Source organism: Festucalex cinctus, chromosome 4, assembly GCF_051991245.1.
Source record: "Festucalex cinctus isolate MCC-2025b chromosome 4, RoL_Fcin_1.0, whole genome shotgun sequence".
Taxonomy (NCBI): Eukaryota; Metazoa; Chordata; class Actinopteri; order Syngnathiformes; family Syngnathidae; genus Festucalex; species Festucalex cinctus.
Genome location: NC_135414.1, coordinates 30,394,243 through 30,421,741, shown reverse-complemented (window position 1 = coordinate 30,421,741; position 27,499 = coordinate 30,394,243). Strand labels below are relative to the sequence as shown.

The window sequence follows — 27,499 nt, the reverse complement described above, 5'->3', positions numbered from 1 at the left end:
CGACCGAGCAGGCTTTTCGTCTCCCTTGTCCGTGTTTATGTACGCATTACGCTGCGTACGCGCGAGATGGCTTCTGTCATCATTTTTTTTTTTTTTTTTTTAGCACCTTCGAGACATTCCTAAAATGGTCGTATAGGGAGATGGATGGATGGATGGATGGATGGATGGATGGATGGGAGCTTGAATCCTGCAGGCAAGGCAATGCACTAACCTTGACTTTAGTCTCATGTCAAACTGTTGCTATGGAGACATAATGTATACACATGATTATGCATTCAACCTCACTTCAAGTCTTCACTTATTATTTTCTTCTAAAGTGTTGAGACAACCATTGTGTCTTGTCTACTGGACTTATTTATTTATTTATTTATTTTTATTGATTATGCTCCACAGTCTTCATGTTGCTGCAATTTATTTCTTTTTTTTTGTCTCTTTAAAGATGGAGAAGTAAATTGAATTATAATAATCATAATAATAAAAATTCAATAAATAAGGTTATTACACCAGAGATTGAATTAAAAATAATAATAAAAATTCAATCAATAAGGTTATTACACCAGAGATTTAATTAAAAATAATAATGATTAAATAAAATTTCAATCAATAAATAAGGTTATTACACCAGAGATTGAATTAATAATAATGATTAAATAAAAATTCAAACAATAAATAAGGTTATTACACCAGAGATTGAAATAATAATAATAAAAATTTAATCAATAAATAAGGTTATTACACCGGAGGTTGAATTAATAAATTAAAGTACAGTGAAGTGACCCCCCCCCCCCCCCCCAAGTGAGGAGTTAATGGAAACGTCACGATGAAACGAACAATACAATTGGCCTTTTTACATTGCATGCATGTATAGCAAAGTCATTGATTCAAGAAACATTGTCGACAAAAGAGAAACGAAGCAGATTGGTTGCGCAACGTTTAGCCTGGCGGCACACGTCCGTCATGAATCGACAGGCGTAAACGTGCTGTGTTGCTCAAAGTGTCACATGAGTGTTTCTCCCGGATGAAATTGCAGCGGGATTGAAAAAACGAACGAACGAACGCTCGCTCGCCCGACAATGACTGCAAATGGCTTCGGTGAGCCCAACTTGAGCCGAGCCTGCAGTGACGCGTCTGTGCTGTTAAAGCACTTGTGTTCTTTTCAACATGACATATCGAAGCCACACACGGCTTTTTTGAGGCTTTTACTCTCCCCATCAGTACAGCTTTTCTTGAAAGCAACAAAATGGCATATCTTTTATCAAACATAACCTCATTTGAAACCCTAACCTCTACTTGAAACCCTAATTTGAATTCCTTACCAAAAAACGTTGGTGCTTAAGAGTTAATATCAAGATTTTTTTCCTCCAATTTCAAATACCAGACAGGGGCCATAAAAGATCAAAATAAAATGCTCCTAAAAATCAGAATCCACATAAAAAAAAAAAAGAGAAGATGTTATAGTTTCTAAGAGGCAAATAATGTTAAATTGGATTATGGATAGAAAAATAAAAATAAATAAGTTTGGAAAATTAATGTAAAAATTTAAGTGTTACCTTTCTGCTTTGTTGCTATCCTACCAGATCAATTCTAGGATAAGAGATTTAAGGGTGTTGATTTCCTGGCCAGGATAAACAAATGTCATTATTTTGTTCATTTTTAACAGTGACAACAAAAATGTAATAAACTTACAATACTTACTCTGGAAAAATTGTGCTAAAATATACATACATATATTTTAGAAGAAATATTTTTCAAGTTGGGTTTTACTTCAGGTCTGCAGTTTGAAATTAACGTTGTAAAGGGTTAGTGTGTTGAGGGTCATTTTTACCTGTTTGACATTTATTAAACACAACAAAAAATGAGAGAAGACACTCAGTTCAAAGCTCGCGAGGAGAGAGGAGAGGAACTGACGGATACAATTCGCTACTGCACTCTTTTTTGGGGGGGGGGGAAACAATCCCTTCCTCACCCTCCTTTTTATTTGGTTTCCATGTCCCCTAGTTCCATAGGTGTTCCAACACTAATAATGCAAATGCAAAACATAGTTGGACGTGGAAGATTTCTGAGTAATTGTGGTCAAGTTTGCAATCATTTCTTAACAGAAAACAGGCGGCCTCAGCAGACTGGCTCTAACCATTCTGCTGCGTCCGATGTTCTGGTTCTTGTGCTTCTTGAGTCGTCTTCTGTTAAGATAATATATAGCTAGGAAATGTGAATGGAGCATTCTTCATTGCAGCAAATGTATGATAACGTATATTTACAATTATTCCTACAGTGAGGTTTCAAATCTGGGTTAGGGTTTAAGGCCAAGCCTCTGGTTTCAAATTTGCTTTCTCAAACAGGATGGGTGAAAGTCTCAAGCAAGGGTTTCAAATTAGAGGTTCGAGCCAGAGTCAGGATTGAAGGTGAACTTTCAAATTAGGGTTGAAAGAGTTATGGTTTCAAGTAAGAGTTTCACATCTGGGTTCGGGTTTTTACACAAAGTCTAGGTTTTTAAGACGGAGTTGTGGTTTCCATCCAAGGTCAGAGTTTCACAACGAGGTTTAGGATTTCAAATTAGGATTCAAGCCAGATTTAAGGTGTGGAATCGAAGCAAGAACCCGGTTTTGATTTTGGAGTCCTGCTCCTGTGGCCATGTAGTTGTAAACACAGCTTGATGATGGCGAGGTGAACGTGGCCCCTCTAAAATGCACCAAACCCAGTCAGTAGGTCTTCCCGTTTCCACCACGCACGCGTTCTGATATTCCTCTGCCCTTTCCGAGCCCTAGCAGATCCTCATCGGAGACCTGCTGCAATGTTTTGTTTTTTTGTTTTTTTTTTCCCCCCGCGGTCTCGACCGAACAAAGCTGTCTGCCGGCGAGGCGCGCGGCCGCTCTAAGTGAGTCGAGCTCAGTCAGGCTTGCGAGCATCCTCCCTTTTTACTTTGATTCCGCGGCGACAGAACACAAATGGGGTCGTACTCGGTTATTTTCTCAAGGTCATTAGAGCGACTCCCCCGCCTCACGTCGCGTTGATGCCCGCCGCCCGGCTTGCTGAACTGTCCGGTCCGGCTGTCAGCGCCACACAATGGAAAGTGGCCCCCGTAATTCCGCCCACCTTTTTTTTTTTTTTTTTTTTTTTTTTTTTTTCTTTTTCCCCCCCGCCATGTCTTCCAAACGCCGCAGCGCGACACTTCCTGACAACTCTGCAACCCGGCGACCTGGCGGGTAATTGGTGGACACATGGTCACTGGGACTATGTGTATGTATGTGTGTGGCGTCAGGGTACAAATCAATCCATCCATTCTCTCTATTCTCCCATTTTATTGATGTTACAAACAATAAAGGATTGTTTATGTTTTAAAAAGGCCTCTGAAAAATACGTGTAACAGTTTTTTGAGGCAGTTTTAAATGAGCTTGTCATATACCCCCATAAGCGCATTGCTAGCTATGATGTCAGCTAGCTAAAACGGGAACTGTGCTATATTTGTAGCCAGTGACGAGAGCACAAGTGAGTAATATTTCCTGTACGATACGATACACGATTATCTCACGATATGACGATACCGCGATTATTGATATATTGGTCAGGTAATCTATCCACGATTAATCTACGATAACAAAACTGAGTCAGTTGCTGGACAGATAAATGTCTTACACAAATAAAAGTAAAAGCTGATGATGTCTTCTTCGCCTGAAGACTTGCGTCGATTTCCCCGCCACTCTTATGAGGCGCTCCCCCTAGTGGCCCGCCAAGTAATTGCTCAATAAGTAATGAACAATGGCGCGATACTTGTGTAGGCGTACTGGTAATCTATCAGGAGACAAAGTATCATGATTTATTGTGATATCAATATATTGTACTCCTAATTTCTTGACACTTACCCAATATTGTATGTTCAAAAAAGGGGGGGTTGCTGACTCCACCGACTACTTTCTTAAAACTGACGTCACTCCACTTCGCTCTATTTATTAGAACATTAATTCAAAGTAACATCACGTAATTTAATTTATTTAATTCAATCTCCGGTCTAATAACCTTATTTATTTATTGATTGAATTTGTATTTTATTTATTTATTATTATTATTATTATTATTAATTCAGTCTCTGGTGTAGTAACCTTATTGATTTATTTAATTTATTTTTATTATTATTATTTTATTATTATTATTAATTCAATCTCTGGTGTAATAACCTTATTTATCAATTGATTGAATTATTTTTTTTTTAATTTTATTATCTGTTCTCATTGCTGCTGGACATGTAAATTTCCCAAAGGGATCAATAAAGTCAAGTCTAAGTAACCCAACGCGATTTGGACTGGCCCCAGTTAATCACAACAAGAAATAATTGATCGGAATCAGCCATCTTTGCTGTTTACATTCGCCTTGAACGCTTTAAGGTCAGAATGGGGGAAAAATCTGACTTCCCACCTTCCTCCAATTCAGCATGTAAGGCCTCATCATGAGAACGTCAACGATGCAAACCCTGAAACAGGTGAGCCAGGTCAGTCGTTACCTGGGCCCTTCAGCTCTGTGATGTCATTTCCTGTCGACAGCAGGTGGCAGCAGTACGAAACAAATTGATCTTTCAGCTTAATTTATATTCCAAAAGGTCAACAATATGAAAAGGAACACGCTTCAAATTCTGATTCGGCTTTAGATTGTATCTGAAGTGTTGTGTTCAAATCATAAAGGCACTAAATCACATCTGATGTTTTTCCTGTAGCTACATTTTAAAAATAGCCGCTGAATAATTGATGAAAAGCACAACACATTTATCCGGGGACGTGTAGATGATAAGAATATTATCTGCCAAAAGCTTTCGGCTCCTCTTTGGCTTGACGGCGGCGCACAAAAGAGTTTGGCAACCCGTCGCGGCAGCTGGATGGATGGATGGATGGATGGATGGATGGATGGATGATGATGATGTTGCTGGCACAAGCGCACAGGACGTCCATCTTATGGCGCTTAATGATCCACGTCTCGAGAGTAGTGGGGCTATTTATTATTTTATTTATTTGTTTTTTATTTGATAAAATGGCATCCTCTGCATTCTAGTGATCTAGTGGCAATTATTTATATGAGAAAAAAAAACAAACTTTTAGGCCAGGAATACAGCCGCAAGGAAAATGTGTATGTGAACCAAAGTTTGGCAATTGGCAATTGGTATTACTGTACAGTAAAAATTGGATCGGATCTTCAAACTAATTCGCAACAGAAAATACTGCAAGACTCCTCACAGTGTGAATATGAATTCATTACTTGATTATGAAAATAGTTGTCGATTAATTTGATCATCAATTGCGTGTCGATTACTCGATTTAAAATTGGCAGCTCTAGTACACAGGCGGCGTCTAGTGCTGTGTGAAATATTTACTAGGGATGTAACGATAAGCGCAATATCCAATATTGTGATATTAAAACTGCCACAATATCGTCGTCGTCATGTTCACAATATTTAAATGGAACACATCTGTTAGAATTGCATTTGTGCAGGTCTAGCACCCTCTAGTGGCTATTTTTTTTTAATTTTTTTAGTGCAATTGAATTTTCATTAGGGATGTTTTGGCCCTTCTATGTTTAAAAATCTACACTAATGGTCAGATAAAGGGGAATATGCCTGTGAAGCGAGGCATATCTATCTCTCTCTCTATCTCTATATATATATATATCTCTATCTCTCTATCTATCTCTCTCTCTCTATATATATCTCTATCTATCTCTCTCTCTCTCTCTCTATCTCTCTCTCTATCTATCTCTCTCTATCTCTCTAGCTCTCTTTCTCTCTTTCTCTCTATCTCTCTCTCTCTCTCTCTCTCTCTCTCTCTCTCTCTCTCTCTATATATATATATATATATATATATATATATATATATATCTCTATCTAACTCTCTCTCTCTCTCTCTCTCTATCTCTCGATCTCTCTCTCTATCTCTCTCTCTATGTATCTATCTCTCTCTCTCTATCTATCTCTCTATCTCTATCTCTCTCTCTCTATATCTCTCTCTCTCTCTCTATCTATCTATCTCTCTATCTATCTCTCTCTCTCTCTCTCTCTCTCTCTCTCTATCTCTCTAGCTCTCTCTCTAGCGCTCTCTCTCTTTCTCTCTTTCTCTCTCTCTATGTATCTCTAAAGTTCTTTTTCCTAAAGTTTTGAATGTTTTTTTTTTTTTTTTTTCTTTTCTTTGTAATATTCTTCATCTCTCTAAGCCAGCCAGACCACAGAACTTTGGCTCATTTGCGTGCCAGTCTACGACAAGAGTTAGTGACTGGACCATTAGCTCTGGTGTCCATGCTTACTATTCTTGAAGGCTCCTAGATTGAATGCAGTATTGACTTCTGCATGGATGGTTTCTCCGCTGCCGTGCGTGTCGATCACCAGACGCTGGTCAACAAGAAAGACGTTGACTGCGGAGAGCACGCGGCACTCGGAATATGATGGTTAGAGCACCGGCGGGACCACTCTTTTATTACACGTGGAGCCTCGGAGCCGCATTCAGCTTTGAAATTTCTGACAAACCCAGCCGGCGAGGGGGGATGCTCTGCTCCCGGCGGGGCCCCCGCGTCGCTGCCCAAATTGAAATAAATCGCCATGTTAGCACTCGGAGTGCTCGGCCGGCCGCTTTGACACGTGCGCTTTTATTAAGTCCTGCAGGATGACCGTCGGCTTCACACAGCTTTTTTTTTTTTTTTTTTTTCAGGTTGTTTTATTAGATAAAGCCTTCATGACCCAATGCCGTCTTTTTGTTTAAAAGTCGGTGCCCCAGATGTCAAGGAGTATTTTTCCAAAGCAACTCGTTTTCGCCATGGCGCCGTTTTCGCAACATATTTGCGCCTGACTCACTTTGTAAACGTTGGAGATGAGCTGCCTACTGTCTGCATGCCCACCGATTTCGAGACAATCGGATAACGACCACGGAATGTACGCGTTGATGTAGGGCTGGTCGATAAATCGAATTAATTCGTCCGTTGAAAGTGCCACGACGTGAAAATGAGCTAAATCGAGGTGCTTATAAATAAATACACGTCATCTAACCTTTTACGCTATTGAAGTTCTGTTATATGCAAATGTTATTTTGAGTTGAATTGTATATTTGCAGAATACTCGATGTGTTGTTTACAATACCTGTTTACAATTGTTAGAACTACTTACTTGTGGCAATTAAGTTATGCAAAACCCATGAGTAGTTTTTTTTTATTTTTTTGTTTTTCTGTATAAGCTATGTATGGCATTTATGTTGAGCAAAAGGTTGTGAGTAGTTTTTTTTTCTGCACAAGTTATGTTGCATTTAAGTTATGCAAAAGCTATGAGTAGCTTTTTTTGCACAAGCTTTGTGGAATTTAGGTTATGCAAAAGCCATATTTTTTATTTTTTATTTTTTTGTCTAAGCTATGTATGTCATTTATGCTGAGCAAAAGGCTGTGAGTATTTTTTATTTTTTTTTGCACAAGTTATGTTGCATTTAAGTTATGCAAAAGATATGAGTAGCTTTTTTTTGAACAAGCTATGTTAAATTTACCGTAAAACTGATTAAACAAAATAATAATTGTGTCCGTTAGTCTGGACATTTTGCACAAGATTAATTTTTGAATAAATCAAATCTTGTTTAAAATTTTTTTTTTAAACTTTTGATTAAAATCGAGTAAAATCGTAATCGTCCAGAATGACAGAAAATCGAGATTTTATTTTTTTTGGCCATATCGCCCAGCCCTACGTTGACATATACAAAAGCTCTGAAACAACATCATATTCTCGTCAAATGGTCGTTTTGCTTTCATATGGCCTTACTGTTACGTCTCCTTTAAGCGTATCAGTGTTGTGCTCCAAAGCACGTGTGTGCCGCAGTTTGTTTTTGGGAATCAGCAAATCTGTGTGTGTTTTCTCCAGTGTGGCGCATCTGAGAGCATGTCCTCTTCTCAAATCTGTTTGAAGGCAAGACGTCACGCCGTTTCTGCCTAATTAGTCCCCGGCAACTCTGTGTTCCTTCTTCCCGGGCGAGAACCCTCTACACGGCGGGAGGACGGTTCAGATCATTCATGGGGTGAATGAGATAGAACATTGTGCGGTTTTATTTTTATTTATTTACATTCGTCAAGTAAATACGTTTATATCATCCTCTAATATATTTATTTTCCCTGATTTTATGTATTTTTTTTTTCTTCAGATTTTAGTATTTTGCTCTATTTTTTATTTTTTTATTTGTAATTTTATACACACATTATTAATTGTTAGTAGCTATTAAAAATAGTATTATATTATTAATAGTTCGTACCGTTTATTTGATACGTTTATGTCATCCTCTAATATATTTATTTTCCCTTATTTTATGTATTTTTTTCTTCAGATTTTAGTATTTTGCTCTATTTTTTTTTTAGTTTAATTTTACAACCACGTTATTGTTAGTAGCTTTTAAAAATAGTTAGTATTATAATATTAATAGTTTGTATTGTTTGATACGTTTATATCATCCTCTAATATATTTATTTTCCCTGATTTTATGTATTTTTTTCTTCAGATTTTAGTATTTTGCTCTATTTTTTTTTATTTTTAGTTTAATTTTACAACCACGTTATTGTTAGTAGCTTTTAAAAATAGTTAGTATTATAATATTAATAGTTTGTATTGTTTGATACGTTTATATCATCCTCTAATATATTTATTTTCCCTGATTTTATGTATTTTTTTTTCTTCAGATTTGAGTATTTTGCTCTATTTTTTTAGTTTAATTTTACAACCACGTTATTAATTTTTAGTAGCTATTAAAAATAGTATTATATTATTAATAGTTTGTATTGTTTGATACGTTTTTATATCATCCTCTAATATATTTATTTTCCCTGATTTTATGTATTTTTTAATTCATATTTTAGTATTTTGGTCTATTTTTTTATTTTTAGTTTAATTTTACAACCACGTTATTAATTGTTAATAGCTATTAAAAATAGTTAGCATCATATTATTAATAGTTTGTATCGTTTATTTGATACGTTTATATCATCTAATATATTTATTTTCCCTGATTTTATGTTTTTTTTTCTTCTGTTTTTATTATTTTGCTCGATTTTTTTATTTTTAGTTTAATTTTACATGCAAGTTATTAGTTGTTGGTAGCTATTAAAAATTGTTAGTATGATATCATTAATAGTTCGTACCTATTTGAGTGTGACGATGTGTGACTGGCTGGACTCCAAAGTAAGCAAATCAAATACATTATTCGAATGAAATACAAAATGAATAAAAAGTTAACCTGAGTGGGAAAATATAAGGTACAAGAAAAGACTTGACAAAAAAATACGGTAGTACAAACAATGTACGAGAGAAAAGATTAATAAAGCACTGCTGACAAGTTGGAAGGAATATTAATGAAGTGTTAATTGTTCGATCAAACAACAACACCACCAAACATCATCTAAGCAATACGCATGTCAACACAGAAACAAAGTTCATCTTTTTCGTTTTCAACAAGTTTCCCGTCTGCCGGCACAAATATACATTTCATGTGATTTTAGGTACCCGAAAGGATGTTTGTTTATAGCAGATAAAGCAACTACAGTGGTAATTGAAAATGCATTGCAGCAATTCCGTTGGATGTTTTGGCTAACGTTAGCGAAGATGTAATACTGCGTCGTCGATGTTTGCGTAGAAGCCACAACAAATTGCGCTTCAATTTCCAATCTCAGTCTGAAATTCGGATATTCACTGAGTTTTATATACTCAAAATTCGCAGGATCTCTTTGTAGAAAAACAAAACAAAAAAAACCCCCTTTTAACTCATTTGCTCCCAATGTGTAAATACGTTGTTTTTTAATGTAAGTGTCCCAAAGACGTATTTATACGTTTTTTGTTTTTGTTTTGTTTTTTATGCTAGAGCATACAGAAGGCTTTTGATTCAGCCTCTCAACTGCAAAGAACGGTTGCAGAAATGGTAGTTATTACACAAACGGCCAGCAGGTGGCAGCAGAGCAAAGGAGATCAACCAGGGCCATCTAGAAAAAAAGCTCAATTACTTACAATTTTGAATAGATTTGTGAAAACTGATGAAACTGAGCTCTCTTCTAATGGTAATTGCTGCAAAACGGAAACAGATAGAAACATACTTTTTTTTTCCTGATAAAAGAAGAGACTTTAATCTTTCTTTCGATAGGTTCCATGCTTTTATAGCAATTGAACACAATATTCTGTGGGCCTTGCAAAATCAGTCAAAATCCAGTAAAACAGCCGGGAGCCAACGGGTTTGCGAAATGTGAAAATGGCGGCGAGTGAATGAGTTAAGAGACATTTTAGGCTATGAAAGTGTTATTTATCAATGCAAGGGTATACTGTATGCTGGCATGCGACCTTGGCGTGGGGGAAAAGTTAACCATTCACGGGTTGTTTGCTCCCGCCTGATGCGTGAAAGCGGAGCGTAATGGAAGGCATAAAATAATAAAGTCAACAATAAAGTCAAACATGCAGAGTGGATACTTGGCTCAGCTCTCTCTCTCTCTCTCTCTCTCTTCCAATTCTGTCATATTTTTTCACCTTTTTATCGGGCTGGACTTTTATTAGCCGCCGAGTAGAAGGCTGGAAATAAAAGACGGCGCCGTGCTTAAACGGCGTTACAGCGCGAAGAACAATGGCGTCGCGGCGTAATGGCGTTTAATCTGATGCCAGCCTTTGATGGTAATCTGGCTCGCGTCACGCTTCGCTCCCAATCTCGCGTCGTAATCCTCAAAATTCCGACTTAAAGACGCGGATATCAACCACGCGCGCCCAACCGCTCATCAGTTTCGTTTGTAATTACAGTGGAACCCCGGAGTTCATAAAATATACATTTTTTTATTTTTTTGGTATTGTTTTTAGCATCAGCGTTAAGAATATTCAGTGCCTGGAAACATCATTTTGGAGTGTACAAATTATATTTATGGCTCGTCGCCACAGTTTAAGGGAAAGTATTAGCATTGTTTTTAGCATTAGCCTTATCGTTCAGAGTTTACCAATATCAGAAGCAACTTCTAGTGGTCAAATCATATTGATCAGTCTTCTGAGAATCAATATGGCATTGTGTTTAGCATTTTAGAATCCGCCAATGTCTCAAATGTTTTTCCATTCGTATCACCAACAGCTGAAGGATCACATCTTGACATCAATAGTGTTGTTAGCATTATTTTTTAGCATTAGCATTCAGAACCCAAATAACAAATGCAAATAACATTATGAAGGACATTTCTTTGAGTCTTTGCCGCATTTAATCCAAAAAATGATAAAGGAAATGCTCTTTACTGCTAGCGTTGCGCTTAGCATTAGCATTCCAAATCCACTAAAAGTCAGAATATGTTCTACTGTTCAGTTTACCATATGAAGGATGTTAATCGCTACATGTAGCCTACCTGTCTCATGGAGCCTTCCACACAGTTTACGGTAATTTTCTTTGTTTTTAGCGGCAGCATTCCGAGTAAACATATTTGTCATGTATACAAATTATATTAGAATTTGTCCGTCTTGGAGTTTTTGCCACAGTAAGGCAAATTGTTTTCTTAGCCTAGCGTATGGCATTAGCATAACCGATGGGTAAAATGTCTGTACAAGTCATAGGCCTCTTTGTTGTTTACGTCACACAATGTCGAAGTTAAAAGTGTCACTTTGATTGTTAGCTTTTTAAGTACACCAATAACTGTAATGGCTTCTACTGTAACAAAAATGTTTTTAATTGAGTTTTGGCCAAATGATGGATTAACTTTATATATGAAGTGCTTTAAAACAGCCATTTACCACACATGACATTTTGTTAATTGATGTTAGCGTTAACATTGTGACTGCATCAACGGCTGAAACGTTTTGTATTAATATATAATTGATATATAAATACTATATAATTTCCATCATGAAAGACATTTCTTTGAGTACGGAGTCCCTAAGGTGACATGGTAGGGGAAAAAAAAAACACAAAAAAACTGTTCCCTCACCAAAAAAATTTGCGTTCTCTCGCAAAAACTTTGCACTCTCTCGCAAAGATTGCGAGGGAACGCAATCTTTGCGTTATCGTTTGCAAGATAACGCAAAGATTGCGTTCCCTCGCAAAAACGATTGCGACATAACGCAAAGATTGCGTTCCTTGCAAAAACGTTTGTGAGATCACGCAAAGGTTGAGTTCCCTCGCAAAAACGTTTGTGAGATCACGCAAAGGTTGAGTTCCCTCGCAAAAATGTTTGCGAGAAAACGCAAAAGTTGCGTTCCTTCGCAAAAACTGCGTTATATTTTGCGTTATTTCGATAACGCAATCTTTGCAAGATAACGCAATATTTACGACAGAACGCAAACGTTTTTTTTGTTTTGTTTTGTTTTTTTGTTTTTGTTTTTTCCTCCAACCATGTCACCTTATGGGCTGTGTAATTTGGCAAATGTTTAAATAAAAGATGACGCAAACGTCACTTTAGCTGTTAGCATTCCTTGAAGATGAGCATTACCGTCAATCGTGTCGGTCTGAAATTATGTTGCATTTTTTTCCCCCCCACATTTAATTTGCGTTTCTAACCATAGCATCAAGTAGAAAATAGAGCCGTAATTATTAAATCACTGCCTTTATGTTCATGATACCTAATTTGGTGCGCCCTGTATACGTTTGTGTGCGCGCGTGTGCAGGCGCTGTAATCACACTTGACTGCATGCAGCTTCTGCAGGTGTCAGTACGACAGCAGCCGGTGGGAGGGACTCTGACGCCCCCAACTTCTCATTCGATGCGTGTCTCTCTCTCTCTCTCTCTCTCTCATCCCTCCATCCAGCCAGTCCCGCTCCAGCATCACGCTGAGGAGGAGAGAGCAGCAGCGTCGGAGAGTCCGGGGAAGGGAGCCACCATGCGCGTCTGCCTGGAGATTTCTTCCACTTGATTACCGTGGTTTTTTTTTTTTTTTTTTTTTTCCCCCCCTCTTTTTCCTTCCATTTTTCATTTGCATCGCCCCGGTCGCTTTCTCTGTGTGCGTGCGTGTGCTTGGGGGTGCGTGCGTGGGTGCGTGTATGTGTTTGTGTATATATATATATAAAAATATATATATATATATGTGTGTATATATGTGAGGAGGCAAGGACACGCATCACACAGAGCATCCTCTGTTCTCTTCAGGAAGGACACCAGGACCACCTCCTCCTTTCTTCTTCTTCTTCTTCTTGTGTTTTCCACCTTTCCTCTGAGACATGGATGTATGTCTGGAGCCGCCGCGGATTTGCCGGAGCTGGCGGCTTTTCTCCGTCCTCCTGCTGGTCAGCCTCCTCTTCCGGGACCACCTGAGCTCCATGCTGGACTGCCCGCCGACGTGCAGCTGCTCGCCCACCGAGATCTATTGCAATAAGTCGGACAGCGGCCGCTTCTTCCCGCTGCTGGCGGTGCAGGACGGCGCGGCGGCCAACGGCAGCGGCGCCGTGGACATCGCCGACCTGTTCAAGAACATCACGTCCATGTGAGTGTGTGCGTCTCGGCGCGCGCGCGTGCGTGTGTGGCGCTTGCACCGCCTCACTTTTTCTTTTTTTTTTTTGCATGAGTACGTACGTGGTGGTGGTTGGGGGATGAGTGGTGATGGAGGGGTGTTTTACCCTGAAAGTTGCACCCCCGCAGGCCTCTTCATCAGCATCCTCCTCATCCTCTTTTCCACAAGGAGGAGGAGGAGGAGGAGGATGTTGCGTCCGTGTCCAACTGCTCCGACAGATTGCGCCAAATGGAACAGAAATAAATGGCGCAGTGAGGTCAACCCGTTACATATCACTACCCTCCACCACCCTCCTTAGGGAACAGCCCCCCAATTCCCCCCCCCAAATGTATGAACTTGAAACAGATGTGTATGTGTTACCAAGGTGCAAGAATAACACTTGTAAGTGTGATGTCGTGTGTGGAAGCTGTGCGCAAATGTGCCGGATGCAGTTTTTTTGGGGGGGGGGTTTCAAGATTGAAGACATCCCTCACCGGTCGGTCCAAAACAAAAAATTTCCTTCTTGACAAGTCCGGGCGAAAGCATTTTGTGTGGCTCGGTACTCGTGACAAAGATGATAGAAGAACATTTGCAGTTGTGTGATGTGCTGGAAGCTGTGGAAAAAAAAAAATAAAAAAAAAATGCAGATTTGTTTTGCGTCAGTCTTCAAATACATCCAGAAAAATGCATTTTGTATGCAGCTTTTGTTTTTTGTTTTTTTGCAGTGAATGCTGAAGCTATACTCGACAAGCCTTCAGGTGTAGTAAAAAAAAAAAAATTGCATTTGTTACAGACTTGTGGTGTGTTGTCATGTGTGAAAGATGGTTTTGAATGCGTTCAAGATCAAAAAGTCACGAGATGGTATAGACGAAATCAGAGCTTCTTTTTTGAAAAGTCCACCAAAAAAAAAAAATGCATTTTTGTATAGCGTAAAACGTGTGGCGTTGATGTGCAGGATGCAACTTTTTTTTTTTAGTTGATCAAATTCATCTCTTATGAGCCTTCAAATGCTACACGGAGTAAAACCATCCAACTGTTCCTGCTTGGAAAGTGCAGTTGAAGGCGTTTTTGTGTTGGGATAGCGCTTTGGTGATTTTGTTGCTGGATGCAAAAACAGGCTTTCATGTTCAAAATCTTACGGAGGCCCCAAATCAAAGCTTCCTTTCTTCAAGAATCCGCAAGCTGTAACGTGTAGCTTCTGTCGCCGCCCCTAGGTTGGAAATTTCCAACTACACAGCAGTGGCTTTGATATTTCATAGGCTATGGCAAGCCCCGCCTCCTCACCATGTGATTACAGAACATCTTTATTCTGTCAGTCAGAAAAGAACGATGGATTCCTTAGAAGACGGAATTACCGTATGATTATTTACGGTTACAGAAGCGCGACAAAAATATGTTGAGTTAGCATTTTTTTTGCAATGGGGGACAACGGGGCGCTCTCCGCCCGTTGCGCGCTCCTTTCCGGTACATCATTTTCATTGCAAAATACTGAAACTTGCAGCACGGTGTTTGAGGAATTGAAAGCCATCTAGGGATGTTCGATACCACTTTTTTGCAGACCGATACCGATACTCAGACCCTCAGTACTCACCGATACCAACTGCCGATACCAGTAGTACATTTTGACAAAAAAAAAAAAAAAAATCACTAAAAGATATTTTTAAACAAATATATTTCCTTAAATTTTGACAAAGAAAAACAGCACAGTCACTCTTCAATAGTCTTAACGCTCAAAATAAAACACAAAAATGCTCTTTTAGTTTAAGACTGACAATTTTGAAGTATTTCCAAACCGGTGAAGTTTTGGTGAAAAACTGCTGCAAGCTAGCGCCACTTACAGGCAAGGAGGACTCACTTAACGTCTTCGTCTGCGTCACGAGTACTTGAAAAAAAAAAAGGCTGGTATCGGCCCGATATCGATACCTGGTATCGGTACTCGCCCATCCCGAGACATCTCCTTTCGTAGTGTTGTGTTGGTTGCTGTCTTCATCATTTTGTGTTGCTCGGGGTTTGTGTTGTTGTCACATGTGGACGCCGTGTTCACGTGCTGGATGCAGCTTTTTTTTTTTATTTGAGACATCCTTTCATTTTTTTGTGGATCCAAAGTGGATACTAACAACCTATTAGTGGCAATGTTTCATGTTTAAGATCATCGGCATCCTTGTACAAATTAAAGCTTCTTGGTAAATGCATTTCATGGGGTGTGCTGGATGCAGCATTTTTGTGTCTGTTTTGTGCACATGGAATTGTGGAGAAAAAAAAAACTGCATTGTTTTTGTGGCTCAACCATTTTGATTTTGTGCGTAGAAGCCTTGAGCAAAAGTGCCGGAAGTTGTTTTTTTTTTTTTTTTTTTTTTTTTTTTTTTTTTTTTTGAAACATTCCTTCTTGAAAAATCCAGAAATATGCATTTTGTATGCATCAAAACTAGTGCAGTTGTCTTGCCTGGAAAGCTGTACATCCTCAACATCAAAAAATCAAAAATGCATATTTGTGCAATTGTGCTGGAGGCATCTTTTTTTTTTTTTTTTTTTTGCTTAACTCATTTACTCCCAATAACGTATAAATATGTTTTTGTTTTTGTTTTTTGTTGTTGTTTTTTTATGCTAGAGCATACAGAAGGCTTTGATGCAGCCTCTGAACTGTAAAGAACGGTTGCAGAAATGGTAGTTATTACACAAACGGCCAGCAGGTGGCAGCAGAGCAAAGGAGATCAACCAGGGCCATGTAGAAAAAAAGCTCAATTACTAAGAATTTTAAATAGATTTGTGAAAACTGATGACACTTGGCTCTCTTCTAATGCTAATTGCTGCAAAACGGAAACGGATAGAAACATACTTTTTTTTTTTTCCCGAATGAAAGAAGAGACTTTAATCTTTCTTTTGATAGGTTCCATGTTTTTATAGCAATTGAACACAATATTCTGTGGGCCTTGCAAAATCAGTCAAAATTCAGCAAAACAGCCGGGAGCGAACGGGATTGCGAAATGTGAAAATGGCGGCGAGTGAATGAGTTAAGAGTAGGCTATGAAAGTGTTATTTATCAATGCAAGGGTAGAATGTGCCTTCTCACATTGTGTCATAAGTGGAAGCTTTGTGCAAATGGGTGAATCTTTTTTTTTTGTGTCAAGCCATTTCTCACGAGCCTTCAAATACGTCCTCCATGGCAGTTAAAATCAGAGCTTTTCATGTGGATCGTAACCCTTGTTGTTGTTGAATGCAGTTTTTTTTTTTTTTTGTGACGTCTTACTGGAAGCAGGTATGTTCTCCACTGCAGCGCAGAATTTTAAGCCAAGCTCCTTAAAAATTCAATAGAAGTGCATTTGGAGTGTCTCCTCCACGCTTGCGGCGTTACGTCGTGCGTGGAAGCGGTTGCGCGCACGTCCTGCGGGTCTCGTTTGCATATGAAGTCGCTCAGGAAGGAATTCCCACGCCATATAGCCACCCCACCCCCCCTGGCCCCGCCTTTCTCCGTCACCTCACATCACTTTTGGGCTCCCGTTTAACCTTTTTTTTTTTTTTTTTTTTTTTTTTGATTCAACGACTCATTTGCTGTGCGCCACTAGAGGGTACCCTGCACCCGCATCCTCTTCCTCCCGCCCTCTCCATCTTTTCTAAACTGCATTAAAAGGCAAAGACGGTGAGGACATGAAGGCGGTGGCACCCTCGGTGATTACCGTGACGACCCCCCCCCCCCCTCTCCCCCCGAGCGGCATTTCATGACTTATTCATGGTGTAACCTGTTGGCATCATTTATCTCCCCTCTTGTCCACCCCGGTTCGGATTGGTTGCCGGCTTGATTGGTTTTTCCTTAAAAACAACATCAAGTTTAAAGGGGAAAAAGTCGTGGTCTCATTAGCATATATTTCCCTGCTTTTTTTTTTTTTTTTTTTTTTTTTTTTTTTTTTTAAGTATAGAGCTACTAATCCGATTGACCCCGGCAGACAAATGGCGCCTTTCGTGGCTCTGCTCCAGCAGCCGTCTTTTTTTTTTTTTTTTTTTTTTTTTCTGCTATCCTGCAGCAAAAAGGCTGACAAACAAACGCATTGGCGTCCTTTGAATATGGCTGATCATTTCTGATGGCTGACTTTTTTTAAGCGTAAAGTGCTGCCTATGAATGCGAAATGCGCAATAAATAAGCATTTGGAGTTGAAGAAGGCGGCAATGCGATGATTGTAGTGGTCAATCAAGGTTGTGTGACCAGCATGCCGCGCCGTTAATTTAGGAACAATCAGTCGGCCTGCCACACAAGGCTTCATTCGAAAGAGGAAAGTAGCAACATAAGGTGCGCCAGGGTTCATTTTGCATTATAGCAGTGCTTCTCAATTACTTTCTGAAAATCCGCCAACTGTCCACTGCCACTATAAATAATGTTTATTAGCTCATTTGCTCCCAAAAACATAGAAATATGTTCTATTTTAAATATTACCAGTGTCCCAAAGACGTATTTATGCGTTTATCGTGTTTTTTTTTGTTTTTTGTTTTTTAATGCTAGAGCATACAGAACTGCTTTGATGCAGCCTCTGAACTGAAGAGAACGGTTGAGACAATGGTAGATGGCCAGCAGGTGGCAGCAGAGTATAAGAGATCAACCAGGGCCATGTTGAAAACAAGCAGTTTCCTCCACAGTTTTAAACAGATTTGTGAATAATGATGAAACTTAGCTATATTCTAATTCTAATTGCTGCAAAACAGAAACAGATACACATATACTTTTTTTTTTTTTTTTTTTTCCGGATGAAAGAATAGACACTAATCTTTCTTTTAGTAGGTTTCATGTTTTTATAGCAATAGAACACAATATTCTGTAAAACAGCCAGGAGTGAAGCTGAAAATGGCTGGGAGTGAGTTAGGAAATCTTTTGAAGGATTTTCTTTACCATTTTTTTTTTTTAATCCTCTCTGCATACACTACCAATGAGAGCGCCACTGCCACCTACTGTAGTGGATCTGCAATTACACTTTATTATAGTATGTGGTAAATTTGACCAAAGGAGCTAAGGTGAAAGTGAGTTATGTGGTTACTAATGCACACTTTTTTTTAATTATTTTTTTTTTAAACATTCTTTATTACTGCAAAAGTAAACGGACGTTAACGCTGTTTATAATAAAATGCAATAACGATAACGTTTACAGAGACTCGTGGATTTCAAGGCGAGTCCATTTCTCGACAAAGCTTCCTATTTGCTCCTTGGTCCGGAATAAGTGTTGCAAAAAAAAGAAAAAGCCGCAGAAAAAAAAAGCTAAATGCATACTTTGAGGTGTTTTGCAATTTTAGGAGCAATTTGCCTAATTATTTTGGTCTCAGTTGTCCAAAACGTACGACGTCGCTGAAAAATAAGCTGCCTCGTTAGCATATCTGCCATCTCAAATTCATAATTAATACAAAATATATTCAGCCAAGGACGTTTCTTCACATGCGCATCTCTTATTTAAAACCGAGCAACCAGCTAGAAAAAATAAAAAAATAAAAAATCAGTACGCGCCTGCGGTACGACTTGTCCTCGCTCCTCTCTGCGAAGATGGCGGCGTTGTGGCCAAAAGGCCGCCTAAAAGAAAAAGTGCAGAGTCCAGATAATAGTTTGTTATTGGCTTGGCAGCGGGAGGCATGGGCTCGTTTTTTGTTTTTTTTGTTTTTTGAAGTGGAGAGGATGTGGCCCCGGCTGTCACACTTGAAGATAAATAAAGACAATTTTCCGTCAAGAGCTGATGTGTCCGACAGGTTGCTTCTTTGCACCTTCTAATGAATGCCTCCACCTCTGATGTTGGAGCAGGTGGTGATCCCGAGGCGAATTATTTTCAGTCTTCCGTAGGTGTCGCAACAATGTGGCTCGTATCTTCACTTGGGATGTAACGATATGGGCAATATCGTGATATCGTGATGTTAAAACTGCCACAATATCGTCGTCGTCATGTTCACAATATTTAAAAGGAATACATCTGTTAAAAAAACAAAAAGTCAGGTTGATTTCCATTTGTGCAGTTCTAGCACCCTCTGGTGGCTAGTTTATTAGTGCATAATAATAATAAACATAATTTTTTTTTAGTATGAGCTCTTTTTTTTATTTTTTTTTTTTTTTACAATATTGTGACCTTTTTAGTATCACCAACCTCCCCACAATATCGAGATAATTATCGTATCGTGACCTTTATATCGGGATAATATGTGATGTTTGGATATCGCCATTTTGTATCAAAGCAGCCATTTTCAGGCAGCAGCTGGTCATTTTCAGGTGCAGCGGAATTCCCACCCGCCACCTCTTCTGAGGCTATTGATTCGATTCATTTGAAATACAATTTTCTTTAATAGCAAATGATAAATGGAGTGCACTCACGTAGCACGTTTCGCTACATGAAATGCTTCTCAAAACACTTTACAAAAAGGCTGAATTTCAAAGCTAGTAGGTTGGAACATGAAACATTTGCACATTTCAATTTATTTCCTTGATCCTTCATTGGTAAAATGAGCGCTTAATTAGTTGTCGTGCTAGCTTGGCTAGCCTGGGTTGAACTTGCTACTTTACCGAAGTTCAGTTAGCTGTGTCTATTATATGTAGAAACACCAAAAAAAAACAGACAGGAAGTCGTCCGTTTGGTGTTTTCAGTTGTTAGTTGGCCATTTTCAGTCATCGTGAGATTGTGTGACCGCACGATTGTTGACTCCGTCTTCGCTTTTGGACTGATCGCTGTTGTATGCGTGTTAGCTATAGCGGGCAGATGAGTGTGAGGGGCCCATTCATCGCAATGACATTTCGATGTCCTGGTTTGGTCTCCCTGACTATGACGGTGTGTGTGATGAAGAGCAATTTATGGATCTATCATCATCCTCATCATCATCATCACCACCATTTTGTTGTCACGCCGTTCCGCCGATGCACTAAACTTGTTTAAAGAGCCCACATCAATTTTGCTTTACACCCAGTTGGAAACGCAGCCATAAAAAAAAAAGAAAAAAAAATACAGTAATATCACGCAGCCATCCCATAATAACACCGCTGGGATTTATCTGTAGTCACACACATCATTAACATTACATCATCACGTGTGCTACTTGCAAACGAGCGAAGCCAAATAGTCCTGCAGAGGTTTGTTTTATATTCTTTTGAAGATAACAATGGGATCACAAGCGACTATTTTGCACACATTGGTGAGGTTTAAGCGCCGTTTAATAATGCGCCTCCACCGCGTCACAGAAGACAAAACCGCACTTTTTTTTTATTTTTTTTATTTTTTTTTTTATGGACACCGTTTTAGTCAATAGCTGTTTTCTACCCCTTTTGCTATCCATCTTTGAAATTTGTTTCCTCTATGCCTACTTTTTCTTCAAGGCAGTTTGTACACGTTCCTGTTTTTTTTTTTTTTCACGTCCAGAGACTCCGATCAATAAATGTTTCTTAACTGCAATGAAAGGAAAGGAGTCAAAGATCTACTTTATATGAAAGCATTGTGAGAAAAAAAAGCACATTGTTGCGCAACCATAAGACCATGTTGCTGTCAAAATGGCGGCTTTGCAGAGAACGGCGAGTCAACAGAAGATGGTGAAGGTCATGTCACTATAACGAGGCCGTCCAATTGAATATAGACCACCCACCCCCACCCAAAAGAAATAATGAAAATAATAATAATTAGAAAAATTTCCGCGGAAATTTTGGATGTGACTGCTGACTCTTGCAAGGTGAAAAGCTGAATGCACTGAACAGTTGGTGTACTTTACCTGTCAGTCAGTCAGCAAGCTAGAATTAGCATGCTAAGCTAACATAACATTAGCATTAGCATGATAACATTAGCATTAGCATGCTAACTTAGCATTAGCATTAACATGCCAAGTTAGCATTAATATGCTAACTTAGTGTTAGCGTGTTAATTTAGCATTGGCTTGCTAAGCCAGCATGAGCATGCTAAGCTAGCTTTAGCATGCTAAATGGGGAAAAATTGCAACAAAATGAGCTAAAAATGATATCTGTCGGTTAATGTGTGTGTGCACAGCATGGCTTGGAAAAAGGTGCTTCATTTGTGTCCGCTTAAACAGATGTAAACATTCAATCCATCCATCCATTTTCTTGACCGCTTATTCCTCACAAGGGTCACGGGGGTTGCTGGAGCCTATCTCAGCTGGCTTTGGGCAGTAGGCAGGGTACACCCTGGACTGGTTGCCAGCCAATCGCAGGGCATGTAAACATACTAACGGGTAGAATCTGTGAAAAAAATAGTAGAAAAAATATGAAAAATAAAATAAATCAGAGTATCACCTTTTACTACGAGAGGAGTGAACAACAACTTGCACAGTTTGTCGACATAGATAAACATCAAAATAAATCAATTGGAAAAAAAAAAAAATCAAACGCTTTCTCATTAGCGAATGACAAAAGCAGCGTCTGCTTACATGCTCTTAATGATTCAATCTTGGATCGGTACCAGACGCAATCGCCTTCCATCAAAATTCAAGCACTCTTGGGCCGCTCTCCAAAATGTCTTCATAAAGACAAAAAGTTTTGTGCCAGAATAAGTCTCAAGAATGATAGATTTGTCCCGGATCACAATACGCTTAATTAGCTCGTCAGAAAGCGTGCGACTGGAGATTTAAGTGCCATTTAATATCGTAATGCATTTCGGGGGGGCTGGAGTCGATTAATTAAGGGACTCCCGGAATCGTCTGCGGGCTTCCTCCTCCCTGTCTGACCAGACCTCAGATGACGCTTGTTCTGAGAGGTGATCATTATGGCGGTCAATATGACCTTTGTCGCATTTACGTGGCACAACCGTTTGTTATATCGACGTTTGGAACTACGATGATCAGTTGAGATTTGCCAGCCCAAAAGTGGACTTGTCTTGGAGAAAAGGGGACGTCTGGGCACCGTGTGCAATGACTGGGAGACTGTATGGAATTGAGCAATCTCGCTAATGCAATTTTTGATGTTCTCTTTGGCTATTTGTCCATATAAAAAAAGGGAGGACTCTGGTGAAAACGACTGCAGGAAAACTGTTTGGAATTGAGTCATCAAAGGTGCTGTTTGGAATAAATGGCCTGTAGCTTGGTTTATGATTGCATTACCAGTGACTACCGTTGACTGTATATAGTTTTTTTTTTTTTTTTATCAAAATGCCATCAGGGGTGGAAAAGAAAGAAACACAAGTCAAGGCATATCGGTAGAATATATGGCGACTAAAGTAATTAAAATGATAGATTTAGATCTACAAATGTGGGCATGCCGAGTATAAAGACAAAAAAGCTGAAAGAAACATCTGAAAGAGTCTGAAAGAAAAACCTGGGAAAATAAACGCTGGAAAAAGATGTAAAACCCTAGAAAATCTGGGGAAAAAAAAGAAAAAAAAAGTGATTTGGGTTAAAAAAGATTTTTAACCTCTTAAAAAAAACATCTATAAATGTGGAAAATAAAATCAAAAGTAATCTGTAGAAAAGAAGACATCTGGTCAAGTACACACACACAAAAAAAATGTGGAAATATCTGAAGATATCTGGTCAAATAAATAAGTAAATAAATAAATAAGTAAATAAATAAATAAGCAAAATCTCAAAGAAACCCAAGTGATGAAATAAAATATCAAAAATAAATCTAAAATCCTGAAATTAAATCCGGTAAATCTGAAAAAAAACCCAAAATAAAATAAAATTGCCTATATACTTTTTTATTTTTTTTATTTTCTGTATTTAAATGCCACAAAATAGTCTGTAGACAGAATCAGAAAAGAAGACCACTTGGCAATTTTCATTTTATTTATTTTATTTTTTTAGGTGGGGGCGTTTATCTGGGGCAAAAAGTCTGCCAAAAAAACAACTGTACAAACATCAGAATATATTCGGATTTTTTATTTATTTTTTTTAAATTTTTTTTTTTAGCTTTAACTTGATGTAAAGAAGGAGCGACAAGAGGATATCTGGTCATAGTCTAATGAGTAGACTACAAAAAAACGCTGCCTTTTAAAGGAAACAGGCGTAATGGAAAAGTACATGGCGACTGACGTGCACCGGTTTTCTTTGGATGACAAAAAAAAAAAGAGGATGTGGGCACATCTGGCCCCACTCCTTTCAATAAAATGTCTTCTACTTTGGGGCCTTACGGGGTCTTCTGAGGAAGTTTCAGTGATGAGAAGTAGCAGGACACCAGATGAAACAAAGCCTCAACCTCGCCGTCTGGACTACTAAAATAGCTTGGAAAATGTGTGCGGGAGTCTTTAATGCAGGATTTTTGATGGCTGCCATCTTGGATTAATATCACATTGGGCTTCATCAAATAATCATGGACCAAAGATGAAGCCGCTCACTAATGGAGTTGGTTTCATGCGCCCCTCAAAACTGGCTTTCGGGTCCCGGATATTTGGGATCCGACCGAGCTCTCGCATGGGCGGGTAACGCTTTTCTGGCCGGTTCGGCTACGAGGTCATGTAGAACGGAGGAGCCAAATCTCTTTTATGCTGAAACTGTTTTTCTGTGTCACAGTGGAGTATTTCTTTCATTCTTTTTTTTTATTTATTTTTTTTTTTACTGCTACCGTAGCCATTTGCATGATGTTTATTTATTGTGGGAATGCTGAAGCATTCCCACATGTTATTGTGACTTTTATTCTCCACACTTTTTCGGCCGCGTAAGAACGGCCACATGATTCTTCTGATTTACGTTGTTCAAATTTCAACTAGCTTCAAAAATTCACACCTTCCCGTGGTATATATATATCGTTTGATTCCCTATTACTTACAGTATTTTGCATAATTTAACGTTTAATATCAACTTTTCCCCATTCATTTTCAATGGGACAGACATTTAACTTTTTCCAAGTATTACTATCCACGCCCACTTCCATACATATAACTTACCATCATTACCAGGTGTCTGATACTGTTCAGTGGCACAGGTTATAGTTTCATATTTTATCTCTCAATTTACATCATAAGCATCCCACATGCGTTCAGATCTTAGCATTCAGCGGTTAGCATTCGGCTTTCAGCATTCCCACGCAATTTTTCCAGAAATTGCATCTAGTCTAGTTGAAATTTGCAGTTGGATAAAGCGAGGTTTGAGAACTTTGAAGCTCCCGAAAACCGGCCAAAAGGAGGAGAGCGCATAGAGCCTCGGAACCTCATTCATTCAAATCTTAGCATTCAGCTTTCAGCATTCCCACGCAATTTCTCCAGAAATTGAGCTTAGTCTAGTTGAAATTTGCAGTTGGACAGAGCGAGGTTTGAGAACTTTCCAGCTCCCGAAAACCGGCCAAAAGGAGGAGAGCGCAGAGTGCCTCGGAAACACATCTATTCAAATCTTAGCATTCAGCTATTAACATTCAGCTTTCAGCATTCCCACACAATTTTTCCAGAAATTGCACCTAGTCTAGTTGAAATTTGCAGTTGGAGAGCGATATTTGAGGAGGAGAACGCAGAGTGCCTCGGAACAACATGCATTCAAATCTTAGCATTCGGCTATTAACATTCAGCTTTCAGCATTCCCACGCAATTTCTCCAGAAATTGCACTTAGTCTAGTTGAAATTCGCAGTTGGACAGAGCGAGGTTTGAGAACTTTGAAACTCCCGAAAACCGGCCAAAAGGAGGAGAGCGCAGAGTGCCTCATGCTTTGAAATCTTAGCATTCAGCTTATCAGCATTCCCACGCAATTTCTCCAGAAATTGCACCTAGTCTAGTTGAAATTTGCAGTTGGACAGAGCGAGGTTTGAGAACTTTGACGTTCCCGAAAACCGGCCAAAAGGAGGATCGTGCAGGGAGCCTCGGAACCGTTGAATGTCATGCATGATAACGCTCATGCTAAATGCTCAGTAGACCGAATTAAGGAAGGGCGTGGCCCGCTTATGGCGCGCCACACTTTGCCCACCCTTGCCCTATATGTGCCGCCTCCCGGTACCCCACCCCCACGCGCCCTCCCGCTGTTCTGCCGCCATATTGCTGGGCTCACCTCGGGCACTGCGAGAACATCATCAAGTTTGCATGAACCTGTCTTGCTGGAAAAGTGGGTCACGGCTCGCCATCTGAGAATTCGGAGGGGGGCCGAGCGCCTTCATTGAGATGCCGGCCGTGCGTCGGCCACCGCCAGAATCCGCGGCCCGTGTGAGCGACCCAGCTCCTCGCACACCCCCAACGACGCCGCCGCCTCCTCCTCCTCCTCCTCCTCCTCCGCCGGTGCATCTGCGTGCTGCCCCAGCGCCTAAAGGAGGCATACTAATGAAGCGCCGTCTCCCTGCTGCAACCCCCCCACCCCCGCGCGACCCCGCCCGCTCCCATCGTCAAAAGACACCATTCAGAAGACTGAAGGCTGTTGCTGTTTGAGGCGGGATCAGAAAAGGCCTCGCCGTGGCCTTTCAGGAGCTTACTGTTGACGTTTACTTGAGCTTCCGTGTTTGCAGCGGCGGCGGCGGCTTACGAGGCATTGTTGCCGCCGCGTGAACTTTGAGGGATGAGTTCTTGGGTTGGGTAGGGGAGGGGGGGAAAAACAAACAAAACAAAAAAAAACATCACAGCTTCTGTTACTTCCAAGACAGCCGAAAAGAAAAAAAAAAAAACTAGGGATGCACGATAATGCTATTTTCAACCGATACGATAAACCAATAATTTAGAAAGTGACGATCTCATTAAGCCATAAGTAAGCCAGTATTTGCAAAATTACTATTTACTATTTGCAAAATTAACTTGAATACAAATATACTTTTGAGTCCTCCTATAAGTTAACAAATGCATTGAAACATTGTGTCAACTTGACACAATGTTTCAATGCATGTAAAGCACCATGAAGCTGAATTTTATTGATATGAAACCACGACCGCAACAGATGGACCAACGGGGTCATGTCGATTATTATCGCCTGATTTTTTTTTTATTATTGGTTCATCTGTATGAAATCAAAATGGTTGATAATTGCCAATAATTATCAGCGGACTTTCTCTGTTATCCGGTTTATCTGTTTTTTTGTTTTGTTTTGTTTTTTGGACGAGTTCTGAGACGTAAAATTGTCGAATCTTCCGGTTGAAAACCGATTTGGTTGAGAACAGAAGCGTTGCAAAACCGAGTCATTCCGTTGCCATCGACGTTATTTAGCGTGCATCGTTTCTTTCTTCATTTTCGCACGTTGAAATCGCTTGAAAACGCCCGAAGACAACTGTTGCTGTTATATGGTCGCGCAAGACGAGATTGGTGTGTTTTTTTTTTTTTTTTTTTAATAGGGATGGGCAGGACCGATACCAGGTATCGGTATCGGACCGATACCTGCCTTTTTTCAAGTACTCGAGTACTCGTGACGCAGACGAAACATTAAGTGAGTCCTCCTTGCCTGTAAGTGGCGCTATAGCTTGCAGCAGTTTTTCACCAAAATTTCACCGGTTTGGAAATACTTCAAAATTGTGAATCGTAAACTAAAAGAGCGTTTTTGTGTTTTATTTTGAGCGTTAAGACTATTGAAGAGTGACTGTGCTGTTTTTTTTTTTTTTTTTTTTTTTTTTGTCAAAATTAAAGGAAATATATTTGTTTAAAAATATCTTTTAGTGATTTTTTTTATTTGTCAAAATGTACTACTTTTATCTGCAGTTGGTATCGGTCTGAAAAAAAGTGGTATCAAACATCCCTAGTTTTTTATTTCCGGTCTGGTTCTACAAATTGTGAGGATTTCAGTGGAATTTTTTTAGCCTTCATAAAGAATCTCTGCCGCCCTCTGAATTTGCCCGACAGACACGCACGCACACACCACAATTAGCTCATCCCAGGTGAGCATGTTTGACCCTGGCAAAGTCCTTCGTTGCCACCTCCACATCCCGCCAGACGAACCACATCACCATCATCATCATCATCATCATCATCATCATCCTCCACTTCCCTTTTGATTATTATTCATGTCGGAATTTTGTGTTTCGTCAACATCAATAGCGCGCTGTCAAATGCGATGAGTCACTCTGCTGCCGCCGACGTCACAGAGCAGCCACCAAAAATAAAACATTGGGAAGCTCATGTTGGGGGCGAGCAAATTGATAGTGAAGTGATTCATACAGCGGGCTGAAATAAGAAGAAGAGAATTTTAATATTTGACAATACCTGTCACTGGCGGAAAACTCTCAAAAAGTGCTTCAGTCAG

The 27,499-nt window shown here is 39.4% G+C and overlaps 1 protein-coding gene across 5 annotated transcripts in view; it reads left to right on the top strand.

The window, feature by feature from the left end:
- ntrk3b (neurotrophic tyrosine kinase, receptor, type 3b) overlaps positions 1-27,499 on the top strand; it is a 284,546-nt gene that overhangs the window by 50,416 nt on the left and 206,631 nt on the right. For all 5 annotated transcript variants that reach the window (XM_077520229.1, XM_077520224.1, XM_077520227.1 and 2 more), the window contains one exon: positions 12,742-13,413. In XM_077520229.1, coding sequence (XP_077376355.1) covers positions 13,151-13,413 — 263 coding nt within the window. In that variant the 5' untranslated portion in view covers positions 12,742-13,150. The remainder of the gene's footprint in view (positions 1-12,741; positions 13,414-27,499) is intronic.